The sequence below is a fragment of the Phascolarctos cinereus genome, unplaced genomic scaffold (genome assembly GCF_003287225.1).
Source record: "Phascolarctos cinereus isolate Bilbo 61053 unplaced genomic scaffold, phaCin_HiC Scaffold_726;HRSCAF=1367, whole genome shotgun sequence".
Classification (NCBI taxonomy): Eukaryota; Metazoa; Chordata; class Mammalia; order Diprotodontia; family Phascolarctidae; genus Phascolarctos; species Phascolarctos cinereus.
This window is the reverse complement of record NW_027556098.1, coordinates 333,730,694-333,749,912: the sequence shown is the minus strand read 5'-3', so window position 1 is coordinate 333,749,912 and position 19,219 is coordinate 333,730,694. Positions and strand designations below refer to the sequence as shown.

The window sequence follows — 19,219 nt, the reverse complement described above, 5'->3', positions numbered from 1 at the left end:
ATTTTGCTTGTCATTTGCCTATTTATTATAGAGACAGAGTGGCTGGCATAATGAAAAAAAGAAATGGCCTTGGAGCCAGAAAAATGTGGTTTCAGGTCTCATCTCTGACACCTTTTGGTTTTGTTATTCTAGGTAAGTCATTCCCCTCTTAGTGCTCTCGTGACTGTCTAAGATTGTCAGGTGCAAATAAGGTGAAGACCTACAGTGGAAAAAGTGTCTTTGTCTAAGGGTTCCCTATATGTATGAAATCACAAGTCTACTCCATATACCATCTTAACTATGAGCTATCTACTTTGCTTATTTATCAATCAATCAACATGTATTTATTAAGGATCTGTTATGAGCCTGGCATTGGGGCTACAAGGAAAATAATGAACCGGCCTCAGCCCTTCATTCTGTAAGGGGAATCAGCATGTCCATATGTAATACAATACTTATTCAAAGAAAACACAAGGTAAGTTTGGAGAGAAAAGTCCTAGAAACTGAGGGAACGAAGGACACCTTTTTCATGTGTCACTTTAGCTGAGCCTTGAAGGAAGCCAGTGACTATAAAAGGCAGAGATGAGAAGATAATCCATCAACTAAGAGTAGTAACCCATACAAAAGCAGACAGGAGACAGACAGAATGCTGGAAACAATGTCAGGGAAGAGCTGATTTAATTGTGATATACTGTGTTGTGTAATGGAATATTATTTTGCTATAAGAATATGAGAACTTAAATAACTATAGAAAGACCTATATGAAGTGATGTTAAAGTAAGATCCATAAAATTAGAATTTTAGGTACATTGGCTATGATTGTACTGGATTCTAGCCAGAATAGGCCAAGAAATGAACACATAAAAATAAAGCAAGAGTAAAATGAAACAGAAAAAGAACAGACAAACTTGAAAAGGGACATGGAGTAAATACTTAAAATCCCTATATACTGTATGTTATTAGTTTGTTTCTACTTTTTTAAATCATAGTGGTTTGTGTAAGATGGTATTTCTTATTTTGAATTTTTCTTTGACTATTTCTTTTTGTTGGGATGGTGTCAGTGTCCTATTATTGGCCCTGTTGTGTAGAACCTTGTTATGGATGACTTATGTGAAGGTTAAGATGCTTGTAGATAATACAAAGCTAAGGGTAGCTACAAGGTCAAATAGCAAAACAGGTATGGGGAAAAAGGCATTTGTGGATTGGGAAGTGGGCTAAATTTAAGAAGGTGAAATGTAATGGTGATAAATGTAATGTCCTATACTTAAGTTAAAGCAACTCAGCCATACAAGTGCAAGATTGGAAAGATGCAGCTGCATAACTATTCATGTGAAGAAAAAAAAAGGACTTGGGAAATTTATTGAATTACAATCTCAGTGTAAATCAATGGTGTGATGTGGCAACCAAAAAAACTTTTTAGAAATTTATTTTATTAGTTGTTTATAGTATTCAATATTTGAGTTAGTGTGATGCTTAAAGAATTGGTTGCATTATTGTACATGTAGATCTTTTTATGTGATATAGAAATTTACAGCTATTGATACACATATACACGCATGCATGTACATATTAGACATTTCATATTGTTATATGTAGTACATCATATTATGTTATATGTAATATTTATGTATATGTGTGTGTATATATGTATGTCTATATATATACACACATATACACACACACACACATATACATATTAGACAAGCTCAGACCCTCTGGGAAAGCTACTCATGGGCCCATGCTGTGGAACCCTAATGGAGGGAGGCACAAAGGTAATCCATTAGCAAAGTGTTACCACTGTATAGAGTTTTGTGTCAAGGAAACGAAATTTGTCTTCTGGACCTAAGGGCATACAAAGCAGGAAGTGATATAAATGTGTGGTGCTATATCTGCTTTACATCAGCTGCTTAATGGCTGCACAAGATAAGACATATCCAGCATTATTATGTAAACAAGGAGGTGTGACAAACATTCCCCATTTCTAACTTTAAACAGTATGGTAGAGTGTGTCCAGGGGTTCTACATTTCTTCTTTATATTGGTGTTGAGTCACTAATCAGATTAAGGATCTGGCCTACCTGCAAAGCCCATTGTATATAATCCCTTAACTATTGTCATGTTTTCTGGAGAGTTAAATGGCAACACATCTTAAGGCTTTAAAACTGCAGCTCCTTCTGGATTCCCCAAAGCGTATCTGTATTCTTTAAATGTCCCTCTTCCTCCAGAATTAGGTTTACCTTCACAACATCTGGAATACCATTCTGTCCCAAGACACATGAAACACTGAGGAAGACATCATCCTTAATGCCATATGACCCTTAATCACGGTGGAAATTGGATGCACCCTCCTAAGATTCTTCATTATGCTTTCTGCTAGATTTGCCACAGATGAGTCAATGGCCCAGGAAGTGTAGCCCTTTAGCCTGATAACCTCATAAGCACTTTCAAACACCTGTTTGTGAATATTTCTGCAATGTTCTGAATCAACATCAATTCCTAAGGTTGGATGAAGACTCTTCAGAGAGACACCATTTATATTCACCCTATTCCACACAGGATGGCTAGAGTCTCCATGTTCCCAAGGACCTTCCACAATAACTTGAGGGGTAGATGTTAATTCTTCCTCCATTAGGTAAAGGAAACAGTCAGAATCCAGATTGTAACCACTTCCAATAACACAGTTTTAGGGAAATCCAGTTAACTTCTGGGTTATATCTATCTATCTATCTATATCTATCTATCTATATAGATAGATAGATAGATATAGATATATAGATATAGATATAGATATATATAGATATAGATATATATATATAGATAGATATAGATATAGATATAGATATAGATATATATCTACCTATCTATCTATATATAAATATATATATATCAAAATATCCACTGGATTGGAAATAGTAAGCAGTTTCTTATTAGGGCTATATTTGAAAATATTAGGAATGATAAATTTAAAGAGTTTCATACTATGCTGGACCAAATTAAGGTGACTTTCTTCCCACTGCTGACATGCCTCAGTTTTGAGTTTGCAGTCACACTCTAATTTTTGCCAAAGACAGTCTTTGCTGTTCTGAGGAAAAGACTGCCATGTTGGAGATTCATCATCTCTCCCTTTAGTTTGATATCAATGAGGGCAAGCTCATCAGAAATATCCTTCATTAGGATACTGATTTCACATGCATGCCAACTTCACTAACCCAACAGAAGTGATTTTATTATGGGGAATCTGGTCTTTCTTTAGTATATTCACAATCAGCTGACACTTGACAGTTTCCATCTTTGAAATGGAGGAAACTCAAGTTTGAGTGAGGTTGCTGGTCAGGCTTTGAGGGATTCTCAGACATGAGACTGCTGCTGCTAGACTTCTGCCATAGTTAAAGAAAAACTAAAAAATATCTTAGGCTACATTGAAAAAGGCACTGTGTTCAGAACTAGGGAGCTCATGGTCCAGATGTGTCCTACTCTGGTCAGAACATACCTGCAGATCACATTGAGTTCTGGGAGCTATAGTGATAAGTTGGAGAGTATAGAAAACAAGGTGACTAGGGCCACATGCAGATATGTTGGAGGGAATGGCTGTGTTTAGCTTAGAGAAGAGAGAACTCAAAAGAATATATCATAGCTATCTTTGAGGATTTTTCAGTAATGTCATGTGGATGAGATTAGAGTTGTTCTTCTTGGATGAAGAGATGGAAGAATATGCTGGTTTCCATGTACAAGACTGGGCTTTGGAAAGAGGAGAGGTTTTTGTTTATTTTTTTTTTAATTATTGGTGGTAGTTTTTAGAAATATCACAAAAACTGGTCATAAGAGCATAGGATACAGGATTTAGAACTGGAAGGGACTTAAGAGATCATTGGGTACAACCTCCTTTATCTTTTTAGACATGAGGAAACTGAGGCATAGGGAAGTTAAGTGATGTGTCCAGGATAATACTTATCAATCCCTTTATGACCTCTTAATCACCACTCAAAAATCTTCATTACATAGATTCATACATCAAGGACTTATGAGTTCCATGGGGGGGAGGGGAGGTTCTCTATCAGCAACCTGTAACAAGTAGTCTTATATAATTTTATGAGGCTTAAAAAAGTTAAGTGACTTTTTCATAATGATACAACTAATATATGTCCTGGAAAGTGTCAAATTCCATCAGTAGGGGGAGTTTTCTCATGTGGAAATTTTCCATATAATGAAGTCGTAGATTCTGTCCATGTCCCTATTCCTGACTCCAAGTCCAACACTTTATTCACTATACCATGTTATCACAGTTACGAGTATTGAAAAAAATTGAAGCATCCCCTTACGAGAAATAGTCAACTGACCTGTCCACAAAGGCATGGTGAAGAATAAAGATGGGATCATTAGCAGATCCTTGTACCTGGGACATTGTACCATTCATGTAGATGTGTAAAGCATTATGCATGCTGCTCTGAGATGCATCTGCTATGCCAGTAAGTGGATTAGCAAAACCTGCGAATATGAAAAAGAAAGCACTTTTAGTTTTCTTTAAAGTCAGAAAACTCAAATTTACTTTTTAAAAATCTGTATCACTTTTTTTAATTTAAATTTTTAAAATTATGGAATAAAACAAATATTTTCATAACACAGTACAATAAAAATGATTGCACATGAAACCACTAATTCACTATACACACCTTGCTATTCCTTTTAAATACACAATAAAGTTATCATGTAAATTTCCTTCCCTCCTTGTTTTTCTTCCCCCACCAAGTCAGAGAGGAGAGAGTGAGTTAGGCTATCATTAGACACAAATGGGTACATATATGTAAAATTATTCTATACATATTTCTATTTATTAGTTCTTTCTCTAGATGCAGATAGCGTCTTTCTTCATCTGCCCTTCATAGTTAATTTGGGTATGTATGATAGTCAAAATGACTTATTTGCTCAAAGTCATTCTTAAACCAATATTGCTGTTACTATATGCAACGTTCTCTTGCCTCTGTTCATTTCACTCATCATTGTTTCATGCAAGTCTTTCCAAGTTTTTCTAAAATCAATCAGCTCATCATTTCTTATAGCACAGTAGTATTGCATCACAATCATATACCACAACTTGTTCAGCCATTCCCCAACTGGTGGGCATGCCTGCAATTTCCATTTCTTTGCCACAATGATGAAGGTTGCTATAAATACTTTAGAATATATAGGTTATTTTCCTTTTTCCACATTCATCTTTGGAAGTAGACCTAATAGTCATATTTTTGCTTAATAACTCATTGGGCATAATTCCAGATTGTTCTTCAAAATGGCTGGATCAGTTCATAATTCCACCAACAATAAACTAGTGTTCCAAATTTTCCACATCCCTGCCAACATTTGTCACTTTCTCATTCAATAATTTTTCCAACTTATGAATAAACAAGAGATTAAGAGGAAAATTAGGTTTAAAATAGATAATTTCAATCACTTTAAATTAAAAAACAAGTTTTGTACAAATAAAACTTATATAGCCAAGATCAGAAGGAAAGCATAAAATTGGAGAAAAATTCATAGACAATTTCTCAGATAAAGAATATATAAAGAAATATGTAAAGAACTTTGTCAAATCTATAAGAACACAAATCATTCCCCAATTGATAAATGGTCAAAAGATATGAAGAGGCAGTTTTCTGATGAAGAAATCAAAACCTTTTATAATCAGATAAAAATGCCCTAGTCTAAATCATTATTGATTAGAGAAATGCAAATGAAAACAACCTTGAGATGTTATTTTACACTAGTCTCTATCACTTCTACAATGCTCTTCATAACTGGACCCCCTCCTACCTTTCCAGTGTTCTTATGCCTTATTCACTCCTGTATATTCTGTGATACAATAACACTGACCTCTTTACTAGTCCTTGTACACATTTCTTCTCTTGACTCTGCATTTTCATTGTCTACGTCGCGCTTAGAATTTTGTCCATCCTCATCTTTGTTTCCAGGCTTCCCTGGTTTCCTTCGAGTGCCAGCTAAAATCCTACCTTCTACAAGAAGCCTTTCCTGACACCCCGCCCCCCCACTTTAATGCAATTGCCTTTCTTCTCTTTATTATCTCCAACATACGATGTATCAATCTTGCTTGTCTCCTCCATTAGAAGATTGGTGGGGTTATTGGAACAAGGACTGTCTTTCGAATTTCTTTGCATGCCAAGAACTTAGCACAGTGCTTGACATCTAGTAGGAACTTGCTAACTAATTGACTAATGGTTCAAAGAATCAATAGGTAGACAATATAGGAGAGGATTTGAGCTGACCATAAAAATAATCTTAATAATTAGAGCTGTAGAAAAGGATATCATGAAGGTGGTGGTCGTAGTGGTGGTTGGGACTATGAGGATATTAGGGAGTCTGCAAACAGAGCTTGGATGATCACTTTTTTTAGGAGGTCGGTAACTTGAATAGGAATTGGAAGTTTGGTGGTGCTATGTTTAGACTGCTGGGCTTATGGCCACAAAACCTGCTTGAAACACTTATTAGCTATGTGATAAGTAACTTAACCTGGAAAGTAATTTGACCTCTCTCAGAATTATTTTCCTTGTCTGTAAGCTGAGGGGGGTTGTATCTGATGGCTTCTAAGGTCCCACTTACTTCGAAATCTATGATTCTATGACAGCTACAATGGGATGGGATGCTAGTAGAAAGAATAATAAATTAAAATGTAATCAGTCAACCAACCAACAGTTATCAATGCCTGCCTTGTTCCAGGCCCTGCACTAGGTTCTGAGAATACAGAGTGAAAGCTCCATTACATTAAGAATAAGATTTTGCTAGGCATGTGAGAGGTAGTGAATATATCTTCCTGAATTAAGCTTTTCTTGTAGCAAAATTAAGTCCAAATAACCCAGAGAAAGGTTTTAGATGAACTCTCAAACTCTTCATTTCTACCTCATATACCAGACTGTACTTTCCAAATATCAAAGATTTCATTCTGGAAGGTGCTCCACCTCCCCCAATTCAATTCCTCTGGTCATTAATGTTATTGTCCTCAGAACCTGGGGGAAACTTTGGATTTTCCTCAAAGAACAACATGAATGTTATGAATCCTAGCTCCACAAACTTTTCTCTAAACACCCTCATCCCCTACTCTGATATTTTGTCATTCTGTACCTGAATCTGCAAGTTATGCTTCTTAAAGCTTCCCTAATTCTCTAATCTACTCACATGGATTTATTCATTACTCACAGAAGATGCCAGCATTTTCTGGCACTATTGTTGCAACTGATCCTGAGGCAGATTCTCCCTTCTCTGAAATATAAGGGCATTTATTCTCCCTTCTCTGAAATATAAGGGCATTTATATCTGTATCACTCATTAAGCATTATTCATGCAACATATCTTCCGCTGTTGTCTTTAACAGTTATTTAAACCTTTTGTTATTATTTGACTTCTCACAGGTAAATGCCTGGTGTCTTCAGTTAGAAAGTTCCTTGAATCTTGAGTTATATTTTAAGCTCTTTGGAGTAATGAAGAATTGCGAGGCAGTGACTCTTGACAACTCCTAGGGAGATGGAGTATAGTCTCAGATTATCTCACTAGCAGATGTGCATCCTGGACTGTATTGATTTGCCTAAATATCATAGACTCACCGTTTTGGAAAGTGACACCTCAATCTAATCCATATTAGCAAACATTTATTAAACATCTACACCATGAAGGGCAGCCAGGGTAGTTGATAAGAGGGTTTACCTAGGAGTAAAGACAGCCTTGGTTTAAGCTTTACCTCAAATATATATAACCATGAACAAGACATTGAATTTCTCAGGACCTTAAATAATTCTCTAAGAACATAAGTCACAAGGAAGTTGCTGATTTAAATACTGGGGTGGAGGAAATTTCTAAAGAGAGAAACAGCCATACAAATGAAACAGGTCAAAATTGAAAAAAATATATATGTATAAGGCACTCTTCTAAATGAAAGGGAAAAACAAAGATGAAACAGTGCTTGCCTTCAAAGACCTTACATAATTTTGGAGACAGAGTAGCAAACATAATTTCAGCACATAATACACAGGGTAATATGGAGTAAGAGGGAGGCAGAGATAATCTGCCATCCCCACACCTTCCACAGAATTTCTATGGGTCAGCTCACCACTCAGGAACACAGAAAAGAATCTACATAGGAAAAACTACCCTGAAGATCTAAACAATGTAACTATAGCCTTCCTGAGCACTAGAGATTTACTTTCACCTCATGTTTTCTCTATTTGGTAGCCAAATCACCCCCAAAGTCAACAAGATTTTGACCAGAGTAAGAATCCTCTGGTAATAGTAATCATCTGCCCATCACATTAAATACTCTAGAAAAATGCCATGCCTACATTCTGGTAAAAGAAGAACATTATTACTTGTTACATCATTTACCTAATCTTGGATAAACTGTTTTTTAAGCTGTTTTGACAAAAGATTATATCTTAAACAATCTTGTATCCCTCAAAATTAAGATTTGATTTTAAAATTGCTGAAGATCAGGGGCCATGTCTTACACTCTTTATCTCATACATTGCTTACCACAATTATTTCATTATGCACATTCAAAAATTTTTTTTCATTAATCGATTAATCAGACTTTCCTAACCAAATTGGAAAGGAAGAGACAAATTTCCTACGTTCCTAAGGATCTACACACACACATCAATCAGAAACTGAAGTCAGCGTGTTTTCAAATGTTAGTTAAGCATCTCAGTGGTGAGTAATATGTTTTGTGATTTCATGGTTCACTTTTCGGTCATAGAAATCATACTTATGATTTAATCTTGATAGCTTTCAGTACTGAGTTTGTCACATTTTGGAGGTAGCATAAGGAGAAAAATTTCTGGAAATTAAAACAACAACAACAACATAGAATCTTAGCATTCAAAAGGTCCAGATTAATCACTGTCTGCTCCCCTCTGCTCCCTCCACCCCACAGTTTCTGAAATGTATTTTAATTACTGCTAGCTAGACCAGTGAGAAAGTTGGGATACACTGAATATTTATTTGAAATCACAAACTGACCTAAGGTTCATTAGAAATATGTTATATTCTCACCAAACTTGATGTTGAAATTCATAGAAATTATCACTGGCTCAAGAGGTAAGATTATATTGAACCCAAGTCAAGGTTAAACTAAACTTTACTCACCTGTGGTGACAGGCTGGTAAATAAAAGAATGGGAAAGAAGAAATCTCAGCCCTACCCAGTGCTGGTTATATTTCACTTAAATCTGCCATCAGTAGACTATAGGTTATGGGAGTACCAAATATATAAGAATACGTTGGAAGATATAAATTTCCCTCAAAAGGAGGAAAAAAGCCAAAAAGTAAATATAGGTAGAATAATTGAGTCACTGAGACCCTGTTGTCTGCGGTTGTAGAATGAGTTAATTGTTAATCTAACATTTTGGTTATTAGAGAATTATCACATATGTAATGCCACATTTTGCCAATATTCAGAGTTAGAACAAAATGAAATACACCCAAATTAATTAAATTTAATAAGCATTTATTACATTTCTATTATTGACAACCACTGATATTTGAAAGACAAAATAGCCTCTGCCATCAAAGAACTTGCATTCTCCTGGAGGATAAAATATGAAAACAAATAATTAAATGTCACATTCATTCTGGACTGCTTGCCAAACTTGATTTGGCAATGGAAGGTCAGCACCCAAGTAGTGGTTGACTAATATCATTCAGAATTCTAAAGGCTAGTTTTTTTTTTTTAATATTGTCACTCATAAGCTCCCATTGGATCAGTTCCTACTGATTATCAGCTGACAGCCTCAGCTAGCTTTTAGAAAAAAAGGTATTTACTGAGGTGATATAGTAAAAACAATTGTTATAAAACATTCCCATCAAACAAGGGACACATATTCCCCTTATACACACATGCGCGCCCACACACACACACACACGCACACACACACATACAAACTCAATGGTTTCTGGGGAGAATTGGCTCAAACTTATAAACTTACAACGTTATTAAAAAAATGAAAAGGTAGTGAGGCACAGGTGTGGGGCACCTCATAAACACTGGAAGTATTTTTCTCCCTTTGTGAGAACTTACTCTTGTACTTCCTGTGTACAATTCTTCCTCAATACGCTATCTGTGGATGAGCCAGGACACTTCTTTCCTCCCAACTGCAACCTTTGCAGATACTATAATGTCTACAAGGTAATTACACAGTCATATAAGGAATGTCCATTCAAGGTTCCTAACTTTGATAGTGTTTGCCACCACTGCTGGAGAACTCTGCTACTGATTAGATATCAGAGTTGAGGTTGAGGGAGAAAGAACAGAGTGAGAGACAGACAGTGAGAGGTAGAGACAGAGATGGAGACAGATGGAGAGAGAAAGAGAGAGAGAGATAGAGAGACAGACAGAGACAGAGACAGAGACAGAAAAAGAGACAAGCACTCTGCTCCAAGTAGCTTGACTGGCCTACTATTAGATTTCATGATTCTAAACTGGTCTGTTGTTTTATACATAGGCCCAATCATGTGTCAATCATACTGTACCTCCTGTGTGGGTCATCTATCTTTATTCAATAATAAAATCATTTTATTCCTTTTAAATTGAATTAAGACTTGTTACATGGAGTGAATATATAACATTTCACTTGCTTGATGGATGGATTGTTTCAGGCAAAGCTATTTGAACTCTCTGTGATAACATTAACTGGGACAGAGGTGGACATTCTCAATCTTATTTATATATGTGATAATTTGAGGAGCAAAAGAACCCTAATTACTAGGCAGAATCAGGAAAAGTTATGCATATGAGACAATACTTGAGATGAGCCTTCAGTGTGTGTTAAGAATTCTAATAGTCAGAGTTGAGGAGGCACTAATTTCATGCACGGAAGACAAGTTGGGCAAAGACACAGTGGGGAGATAGAATGCCAAGCTTGGGGGATGGCAAGTGAGCCAATTTGACTGGAATATACAATGTATAAAGGTAATTAATGTGTAATAAGTCTGGGAAAATAGGTCGAAGCCAGATTTTAAACAGTTCCTGGCCATCTTCCTGCCACATTCCGGCTCTCCAGACTCCATTTTGGACCCAGTGCTCCATAGAACTACCTTGAAAACCTTAGGTTGGAAGCAGGGAGCCATCACCATTTCTATCCAAGCCTAGACCCCCCAAATTGTGGTTTCTTAGCCATATTCATGCCATTTTCCCTTCCTTCTGCTTTCTACCTCTAGCTCTGAGAACAATAAAGTAAAACTACATTCCTGGAAAGAAGAAAGCAATCAATTACTTAATATCTCCACTGTGACTTCATTCCCTGTGACTTCCCTGACCAAAACACCTTTCCTTTGGTTACTATTCCTGAATATGCATTTCCCTATCTGAATATAATTTCCTTGAGGGTGGTGTCTTACTTTACTATTTGGTTTTCCAATGTTCCAGTACCTGGCACGTGGTAACTCTTTAATAAATTAATTTTAATTCAAATTATATTGCATTTGATCGTGGTAGCTGTTATCTACAGTCTTTCCAGGTCATTCTCTCTCCTTTCTAAAATCAGCCCTTGATTTACATCACTACTTTACCCCCAATCCCACATTCTTCCTACAGTTGAGAACTTTAATGGACCTATTGATATCCCCTCAAAAACCAGCCTCACACCAAATTGGGTCCCCTCTCTAGAGACTGAGATGCTTATCCCTCAATCCCAGACATCCAGGAGCTGTCCTGTGTCTTGATTCAGCCACCAGCTTGGTTTGGAGAAATCTTTTCATTTCCCTTCAAAAGTTAACCCCCTAAACACTTGTTTCCAGGAGCTGAAGTGACACCATCTGATCAACTTTCCATCCTCCCATGATCTTTCTCACCAGTGACCCTGCTCTTTCAACTTCCCTTTGTGGCCATCTTCCTTTACACATTCACAGGGGATGCCACTGGAGTAGTAGCCGAAATGGAGACGGACAACCCTTACCTTTTCTCCGTCCCCAGCAAACCCATTCCTTTCCTCTTTCCTAAGGCCTGAGATACCAAGACTACAATCTCTAGACTGCATCTGGAACAAAGAAGTTTACCCCTTCTCCCTACCAAAAAAGGTTGGCATCTAGCACAAAGTTCTAGAGGGTCCCACCTGACTTACTAAGCTGCTTAAATGCTAAGTTGTATCTTAAAATGTGAAAGGTTATGAACAAGACATCAAGTAGATGGAGAAGAAAAATTGCTTGCCTGATTCTAAATAAATCACCAATCTATTTTAATGATGCATGTTACTTCAAAGAAACACTGAGGAGAGAAAATGAAGAGAAAGACAGAAAAACTCTGGTAGTGTAAAAGGACTGTCTCAAATTGAGTTATGTAACATGTGGCTTAACTCAGGAAGCAGGAAGTGTGCATCACAAGGTCACACATGAGGATTTCAGAGGCTGCTTAACACCAGTAAGCACTTAAAAGACTGAATTGAAGCTACTTGCAGCAGAAATTAAAAAACTATATATCAGATCCATCTGGGAGCTAGCCAAATCCCCAGAGACAATGGAAACTGTAACTTTCAACTTAATTCTTACTTTTTTCTTTTTTTTTCTTCAAATAACAAACTTACCCTAAAGCCATGAATGTGACTCATTAGCATTTATATTTATTTCAAAGTTTCTTTCATTTGGTCCAGACATTCCCCAGTTCAAGGAACAAAACATTGAAGCAAATCCGGTGCTGGGTGGATGTTTCTTGGCCTGTGTAATTATTGGAAGACTGCTTGTGTCATGAATATTGTAATTGATTTCCTTGTTTGTCTGATGATCTCTGTGAGTCAGTCCTATTCATCACCCTCATAGACTCAACAAAGGCATTCAACACAGCTTTTTTTTTTCCCCTTACATTTTATAATTTGGAGTGTCAAAAGATTAAGGCATTTCTGCCACCCCCTGGCTAGACTAGGAAGTAATTTTGCTTGTCCCCTTAACCCAGAAGAGGTCAAAGACGGAGGTCCTAGTGAGCCAGCTGGGGCAAATGTCCCAGACAGTCAGATGCACTTAGCTCTAGGATGCTCAGGAAATCTTATGACATCCATCTTGTGAGATTTCACACTCAATGGGCATAGAGCAGTGGGAACCACAAGGATTTATATTTCCCCAACATCCACTGAATCCTTGATTTTTCTCCTATAATGCACAGATCAAGCCTTAAAGTTCTCTCATGGGCAAGAAGTCTTCCATTTCTCATTTTTTTTTTTTTAGTTTTCATGAAAGATTATAGATAAAGTTTTATGGACTGTCTAGGCTTGACGAAAACCCTCTACATTCAGATTAGATATATGGCTTTCGGAAATACTGTTATGTTGAACCATCAACTGACAGAAACTAGGGAATTACCCTGTGAACCAGAGAGCTCAATTACCTGCAAACAGTAAGTCAAGTACAGAGTTTTAAAAGTTAAAAGGTTCTTGAGGCAGCATTTTACCCTTTACTTTTACTTTATGGTTGAATTGACAGAACTTAGTACACTTGTATCTTTCATCCAGTATGCTCCCCTTTTGCTAGTACGTCAACATTAATTATCAGTATTGAAGCCAGTGTTCTATAGATCATGCCTGCTTTGGATTGCTTTTCTACATTATTTCATTTTTATGGTATTTAAGATCATTAAATCATTTGAATTAATTCTAATTTTTTATATAAAACTGCTTTTTAAGTTTTTAGTTACATAAAATTAATTTAGTTGTAGTTTCAAAATTAATGCAGAACAACTAACTCTCTCCATATATATATATATGTGTATATACGTATATATAATATGCATACCCATAGAGACATATATACATATATATCTAGACCTATATGTGTGTGTGTATTATATAAAAAGCATAAAATAGAAATAATAGCACTTATCTCATAGGGTTGTTGGACAATTATATACAAAGTGCCTTTCAATCCTTAGAGTTATATAAATGCTAGCTATATGCACACATACATACATGCATATGGACATACATACATGAATGTACATACACATGCAGATAGCACCCTCTTTGTTGCCCCTCCCCAACTTATATTTGGTGCTCACACTTGCAGGTTGGGTAACTAGATTGTGGCTCATACTTTGGGATCTAGAAGGTAGTTTGTGGCACCACCCTTCTAAAGGTACTATCTACAAGCTTACCTGGGTATTCTTTCCATTAAAAATAGCTCAGTAGATACAATTAGCTAAATGCAAAAGCATTTACTAGAATGATATAGTTAAAAGAGTGGTTACAAAACATCTGCTGTCCCCTAAACCTGTGACTCACTCTCACACAAATATACTATGTGTCAATGGGAAGAGTGGGCATAAAGTTAGAGTGGAAGGACAGTGAGGCCTAGGTACAGGAAACACAAGGCTGACAAGATAGCTCCCAATTCTGGAACTGCAGAGGGTAGCAGTGCTGTGCTATCTTTGTGCAGCCCTCTAATACGCCCAATTTGCTATTACCAGGGCTGTTCATTTTTTGTTCTCAAAGAGGACCAATAACATCATGGACGTGATTTATTGACTTGTGGGTGAATTGGATATGAGTGAGGCAGAGATATGCAAAGTCAGCCTCAGCCTCTCCTCCAGAGTTATGGAGGTCCAATGGCAAGAAAAAGGTCAGCATGACTGGTAATGGCTCAGGATGTTTTTGAGATGGACAGGTAGGTGGCACAATGAACAGAGAACTGGGCCCAGAATCAGGAAGATCTGAGTTTAAATCTGACCTCACACTTACTAGTTTTGTGACCCTGGGCAAGTCACTTAAACCTGTTTACCTCAGTTTCCTCATCCATAAAATGGACTGGAGAAGGAAATGGCAAACCACTCCAGTATGTATGCCAAGAAAACCTCAAATGGTATTATGAGGAGATGGACATGACTGATCAGCAATTACCAGGGCTAACTTTTTTTTTTTGAGTACAACTCTTTTCTCTGCTTCCAGGGGTTCCATTCTTTGAAGTTGTTTCTTCTCTGCAGTGACTGACTTCTGTATCTGTGTCTATCTAGAGCATGTATCTCTACTCCACAACTGTGTCCTGAATCCTCTTGAATGTGAACTCTCAAAGTGTTATATAACAGAAGTGTCAAAAATGACTCTTTCCCAAATCAGATTAAAATGCAATTGGGAAATATTTAAGAAAATAAATAAAATTACCATACAACATAGAAAATATCAACATATTATTTTCGAAGGCAGTATGCAGCCTGCAGAGATTCTTGGGTATGGTTTAGTGGCCCTGGTTATATTTGAGTTTGACACCATTGCTGTGTAGCAAGCCTTTTTCTAGGTAAGTCATTGTTAGACACAATTTAGGATGTGGGAAGGGAGAAAGACACATCCTCCCCTCACATCCCACAGGAAGTCTTTAAAGCTTTCATTCCTCTGAACTCCCTAGGGATCTTTTATTCCAATTCTACTCAACCCAACCATTCAGTGACCTATTCTAAAATTACCTACCCCATCTATTGTGCTCTCTACAACACCTACCTTATAGGCAGCAAATATGCCTTCATTTTAATTCATTTTTTCCAATTTCTCTCATTTTCTCTTAACTCTCAATGACATTTGCCTCCCACCTGAAGACATAGGCTTTCTGCACTACTTTCCAGTACCAGCTTCACTTTTACTCATTCCCTTTGACTCATCAAGGTTGGGGGAGTTGGAATGCTCCTTATTCCTTATTTTCACTTCTAGTTTCTCCCTTTACCACCCTCATTCAGTTACCTCTCCTCCTTAGAGCTGCACTCAATCCATATCTACCACCCAATCAATTCTGGGAGCTCTTGTATACCAACCCCTAGCACATTCCCCTTCTTTCCTCAATGAGTTCAGTACCTAGCTCACAGTGTTACTCTGTTCCTCAGTCTATGCCCTCTTATTAAAAGACTTCAAAATACATATTGATACTTCTGTAAACACCCTAACATCACAATTTTTCATTCCAACTCAGCCACACATGAGGATGGTCATATTCTTTATTTTATCATCATCTACAAATTCACCATTTCCATTTTCACGAACTCTGAGATTCCCTTATCTGATTCCATTTTACTGCCATTCCACCTCTCTCTCTGCCTGATAATCAAACCCTGCTCTTCATTCACATTATGATCTCCAATCTCTTCACACACACATACTCCAGTTCTTTCTCAGGCCATCACCCCTATATACCATACACTACATATTATATATCTCTTTTCCCCATCTTGAACCCTTGATGAATCAGTTCAACTCTAAACTGTCCTCTTATTTTTACTGAATATTGAAATATTTTACTGCTTCATATTTTCTGGGAGTAAAATGAGGCCATTCACTAAAAGCTCCCACTTCTTCCACTCTCCTCATCTCACATCATCAAGACACCTTCTGTCACTTTCCTCCTTTACCTCTGTCTCACATGAAGAGCTAGCCCTTCTCCTTTTCAAAGCTAAACCCTCTACACGCATTAGTGATCACATTCCATTCCATCCCCTCCAACAGATTGTCCTCCTCTGACATTCCCACTCTCTTGCTTAACTTCTATTTCTCCCTTTCTACTAGCCACTTTTTTTTTACAGCCTGCAAACATGTCTATGCCTCCTCCATCTTTAAAAAGCTCTCACTTAATCCAGCCATCCCATATCTCTGTTCCCTTTATGGCTAAATTCCTTTGGAAAGCCACATGAAATAGATGCTTTTCCTTCCTTTCCTCTTATTCTCTTCTTAACTCTCTACCACCTGGCTTACAGCCTCATCATTCAATTTCAATTGCTCTCTCCAAAGCAGCTAATGACCTCTTAATTGCCAATTTGATGTTGTTTTCTCAATTCTCATCCTTCTGGACTTCTTTGGCACTGTTGATTATCCTCTTTTTGATAATCTCTTCTCTCTAGGCTCTGTTAGACTATTCTCTTCTGGTTCACCTCTCACATATTTGAACACTCCTCATTCTCCTGTGCTGGGTCTTTATCCTGGCCATGCCTGTTAACAAGCATAGTCCTGGGCCTTCTTTTCTTCTCCCTCTAAGCTATTTCGTTTGGTGACCTCATCAGCTATCATGGATTCAATTATCCTCACTATCTGATGAGTCTCAAATATATTTATCCATCCACAATCTCTCTGCTAACCTCTAGTCTTAAAGCTCAAATTGCCTATTAGACCTCTTAAACTCAATGTCCTGTATGAATCTCCAGCTCCACAGATCGAAAACTGAATTAATTGTGTCCCCTCCCCCCAAATCCTGCCCTATTCCTAACTTCTTTTTACCATTGAGGGCACCACCATTCTTCCAGTAATCCAGGCTCACAATCTCAATGTCCTCCTCACTTTCATTCCCATCCTACATCCACTCTGTTGCCAAGGCCTATTGATTTTACCTTTGAAACATTGATATACTCCCCCTTCTCTCCTCTGAGACTGCTATCACTCTAGTTTAGTCTTCATCACCTCATACCCAGACAACTGCAATAGCTTGCTGCTTAGTCTCCTTTCCACAATTGTTACCATAGGCCAGTCCACCCCTCCACTCAGCTGTCAAAGTGATCTTTTAATGCACAGGTCTAACCAAATACCTCCACCTCAACCTACTCCCTCCCAATAAAATTCAATGACTCCCTGTTACCACCAGAATCAAATATAGAAGAAAGCATCTATTGGGCATTCAGAATTCTACATAATCTTCATGCCCCCTACTTTTCCAGTCCTTACAATAAAAACTGAAAATCTACCTCACCTCTCACATCCAGTGACACTGGCCTCTTTGCTGTTTTCACTGTGTGACCCCATGCCTTGAATGCTTTCACTCCTCATCTCTGTCCCCTGGTTTCCCTGAAGATCTAGCAAATATCCCATCTTCTACAATAAACTTTTCCCAATACTTTTAAAAAAAATAGCATCCTTTCATGATTTCTCTGAATTTATTCTGTGTATTGCTTGTTTGTACATGGATGTTTGTATGTTGTCTCTACTATTATGAACTCCTTGAGAACAGAGATTGTCTTTTGCCTTCCTTTCTATCTTCGGTGCTTAGCACAGTGTTAAGCCCATAGTTGGGACTTACTAAATGTTTATTGACAGACTGACCAAAACATGTAGTTAATTTGTTGGCTTAGTGGAGAGTTTTGTCCCCTCACAAATCAATCTTTGCTATTCAGTCAGGTCCAAATCTTTGTGACTCCATTTGGGGTTCTCTTGGCAAAGATATTTGGAGTTGTTTGCCATTTCCTTCTCCAGCTCACTTTACAGATGAGAAAAATGAGGCAAACAGGGTCACACAGCTAGTAAGAGTCCAGGGTCAGATTTGAACTCAGGAAAATTAGTCTCCCTGATCCTCTGTACTACCTGAGTTGACCATAGTGTTGACTACCTGAGTTAATTAAAGAGATGCTAATACTTTGAAAAGAGATCACCAGGTGTGGCCCTGATTTTGCAATCAGTTTAACACCTTGTTGCCACATCAAAGCCTCTTCAATTATAACTAAATCACACTGCTCCTTCAAAGGAAGCTGGAAGGATTCCCATTCCCTTCCCACCCCTCCCCTCTGTCTCTCTCTGTCTCTGTCTCTCTCTCCTCTCTCTAAATAAAGACAAGGAGAGGTGCAGTAAATAATATGTATTTAGAGAACATATTGCATCAGAACACTAACTTCACTTAATTTTTGAAACATGGAAGAACAATTCACATATTCATTAATTAATACCCTAATTGAACTTTAAAAAAGATCAAAGCTAATCAATTAAATATGATATTACCCATTAATTAGACACTACTACCAATAAGTGAATGAGAGCACTTTATTTTTCATAAGCACATTTAAACTAAGCACTTTTGGCATAAAACTGTCAGGATTCATTACGGGTCAATTCTTTCATGCCTGTAAACCAGGCATAAGGATTCATTGAACTAGTATAGGCTAATCTTTTACAAAATCAACCAATAACATACATTATATACATAAATACTCACATATACATATACATGTATTTGCATGTGTATATACATATATTTGCATGTGTGTATGCCGAAGCTAAGCAACCAATGCATTTTCTAATTTCTCTGCCATGGTATAGACATTACCCTGGCACTATCCTGGGATCTGAGGGTGAACTTTTCCCGTATCTTGTCTAGCAATAGGTTTCCAGAATACTTCCTGGCTATCTCCTATCTCTCCATATCTCTATTCTCATCGTTCTCCTAGGAATCTCACACTTTGCCATGGAATTAACTGTTTCCCAGTCACCCCCATATTACTGTACTTTACATGTTGTCTTTCCCTTGAAGGCGACT

The 19,219-nt window shown here is 37.4% G+C and overlaps 1 protein-coding gene and 1 pseudogene across 1 annotated transcript in view; both read right to left on the bottom strand.

The window, feature by feature from the left end:
• TYR (tyrosinase) overlaps nt 1-19,219 on the bottom strand; it is a 167,037-nt gene that overhangs the window by 103,956 nt on the left and 43,862 nt on the right. Inside the window, exon 3 of the mRNA XM_020993647.2 lies at nt 4,316-4,463. Coding sequence (XP_020849306.1) covers nt 4,316-4,463 — 148 coding nt within the window. The remainder of the gene's footprint in view (nt 1-4,315; nt 4,464-19,219) is intronic.
• On the bottom strand, nt 2,135-3,273 carry LOC110213346 (L-lactate dehydrogenase A chain-like; annotated as a pseudogene).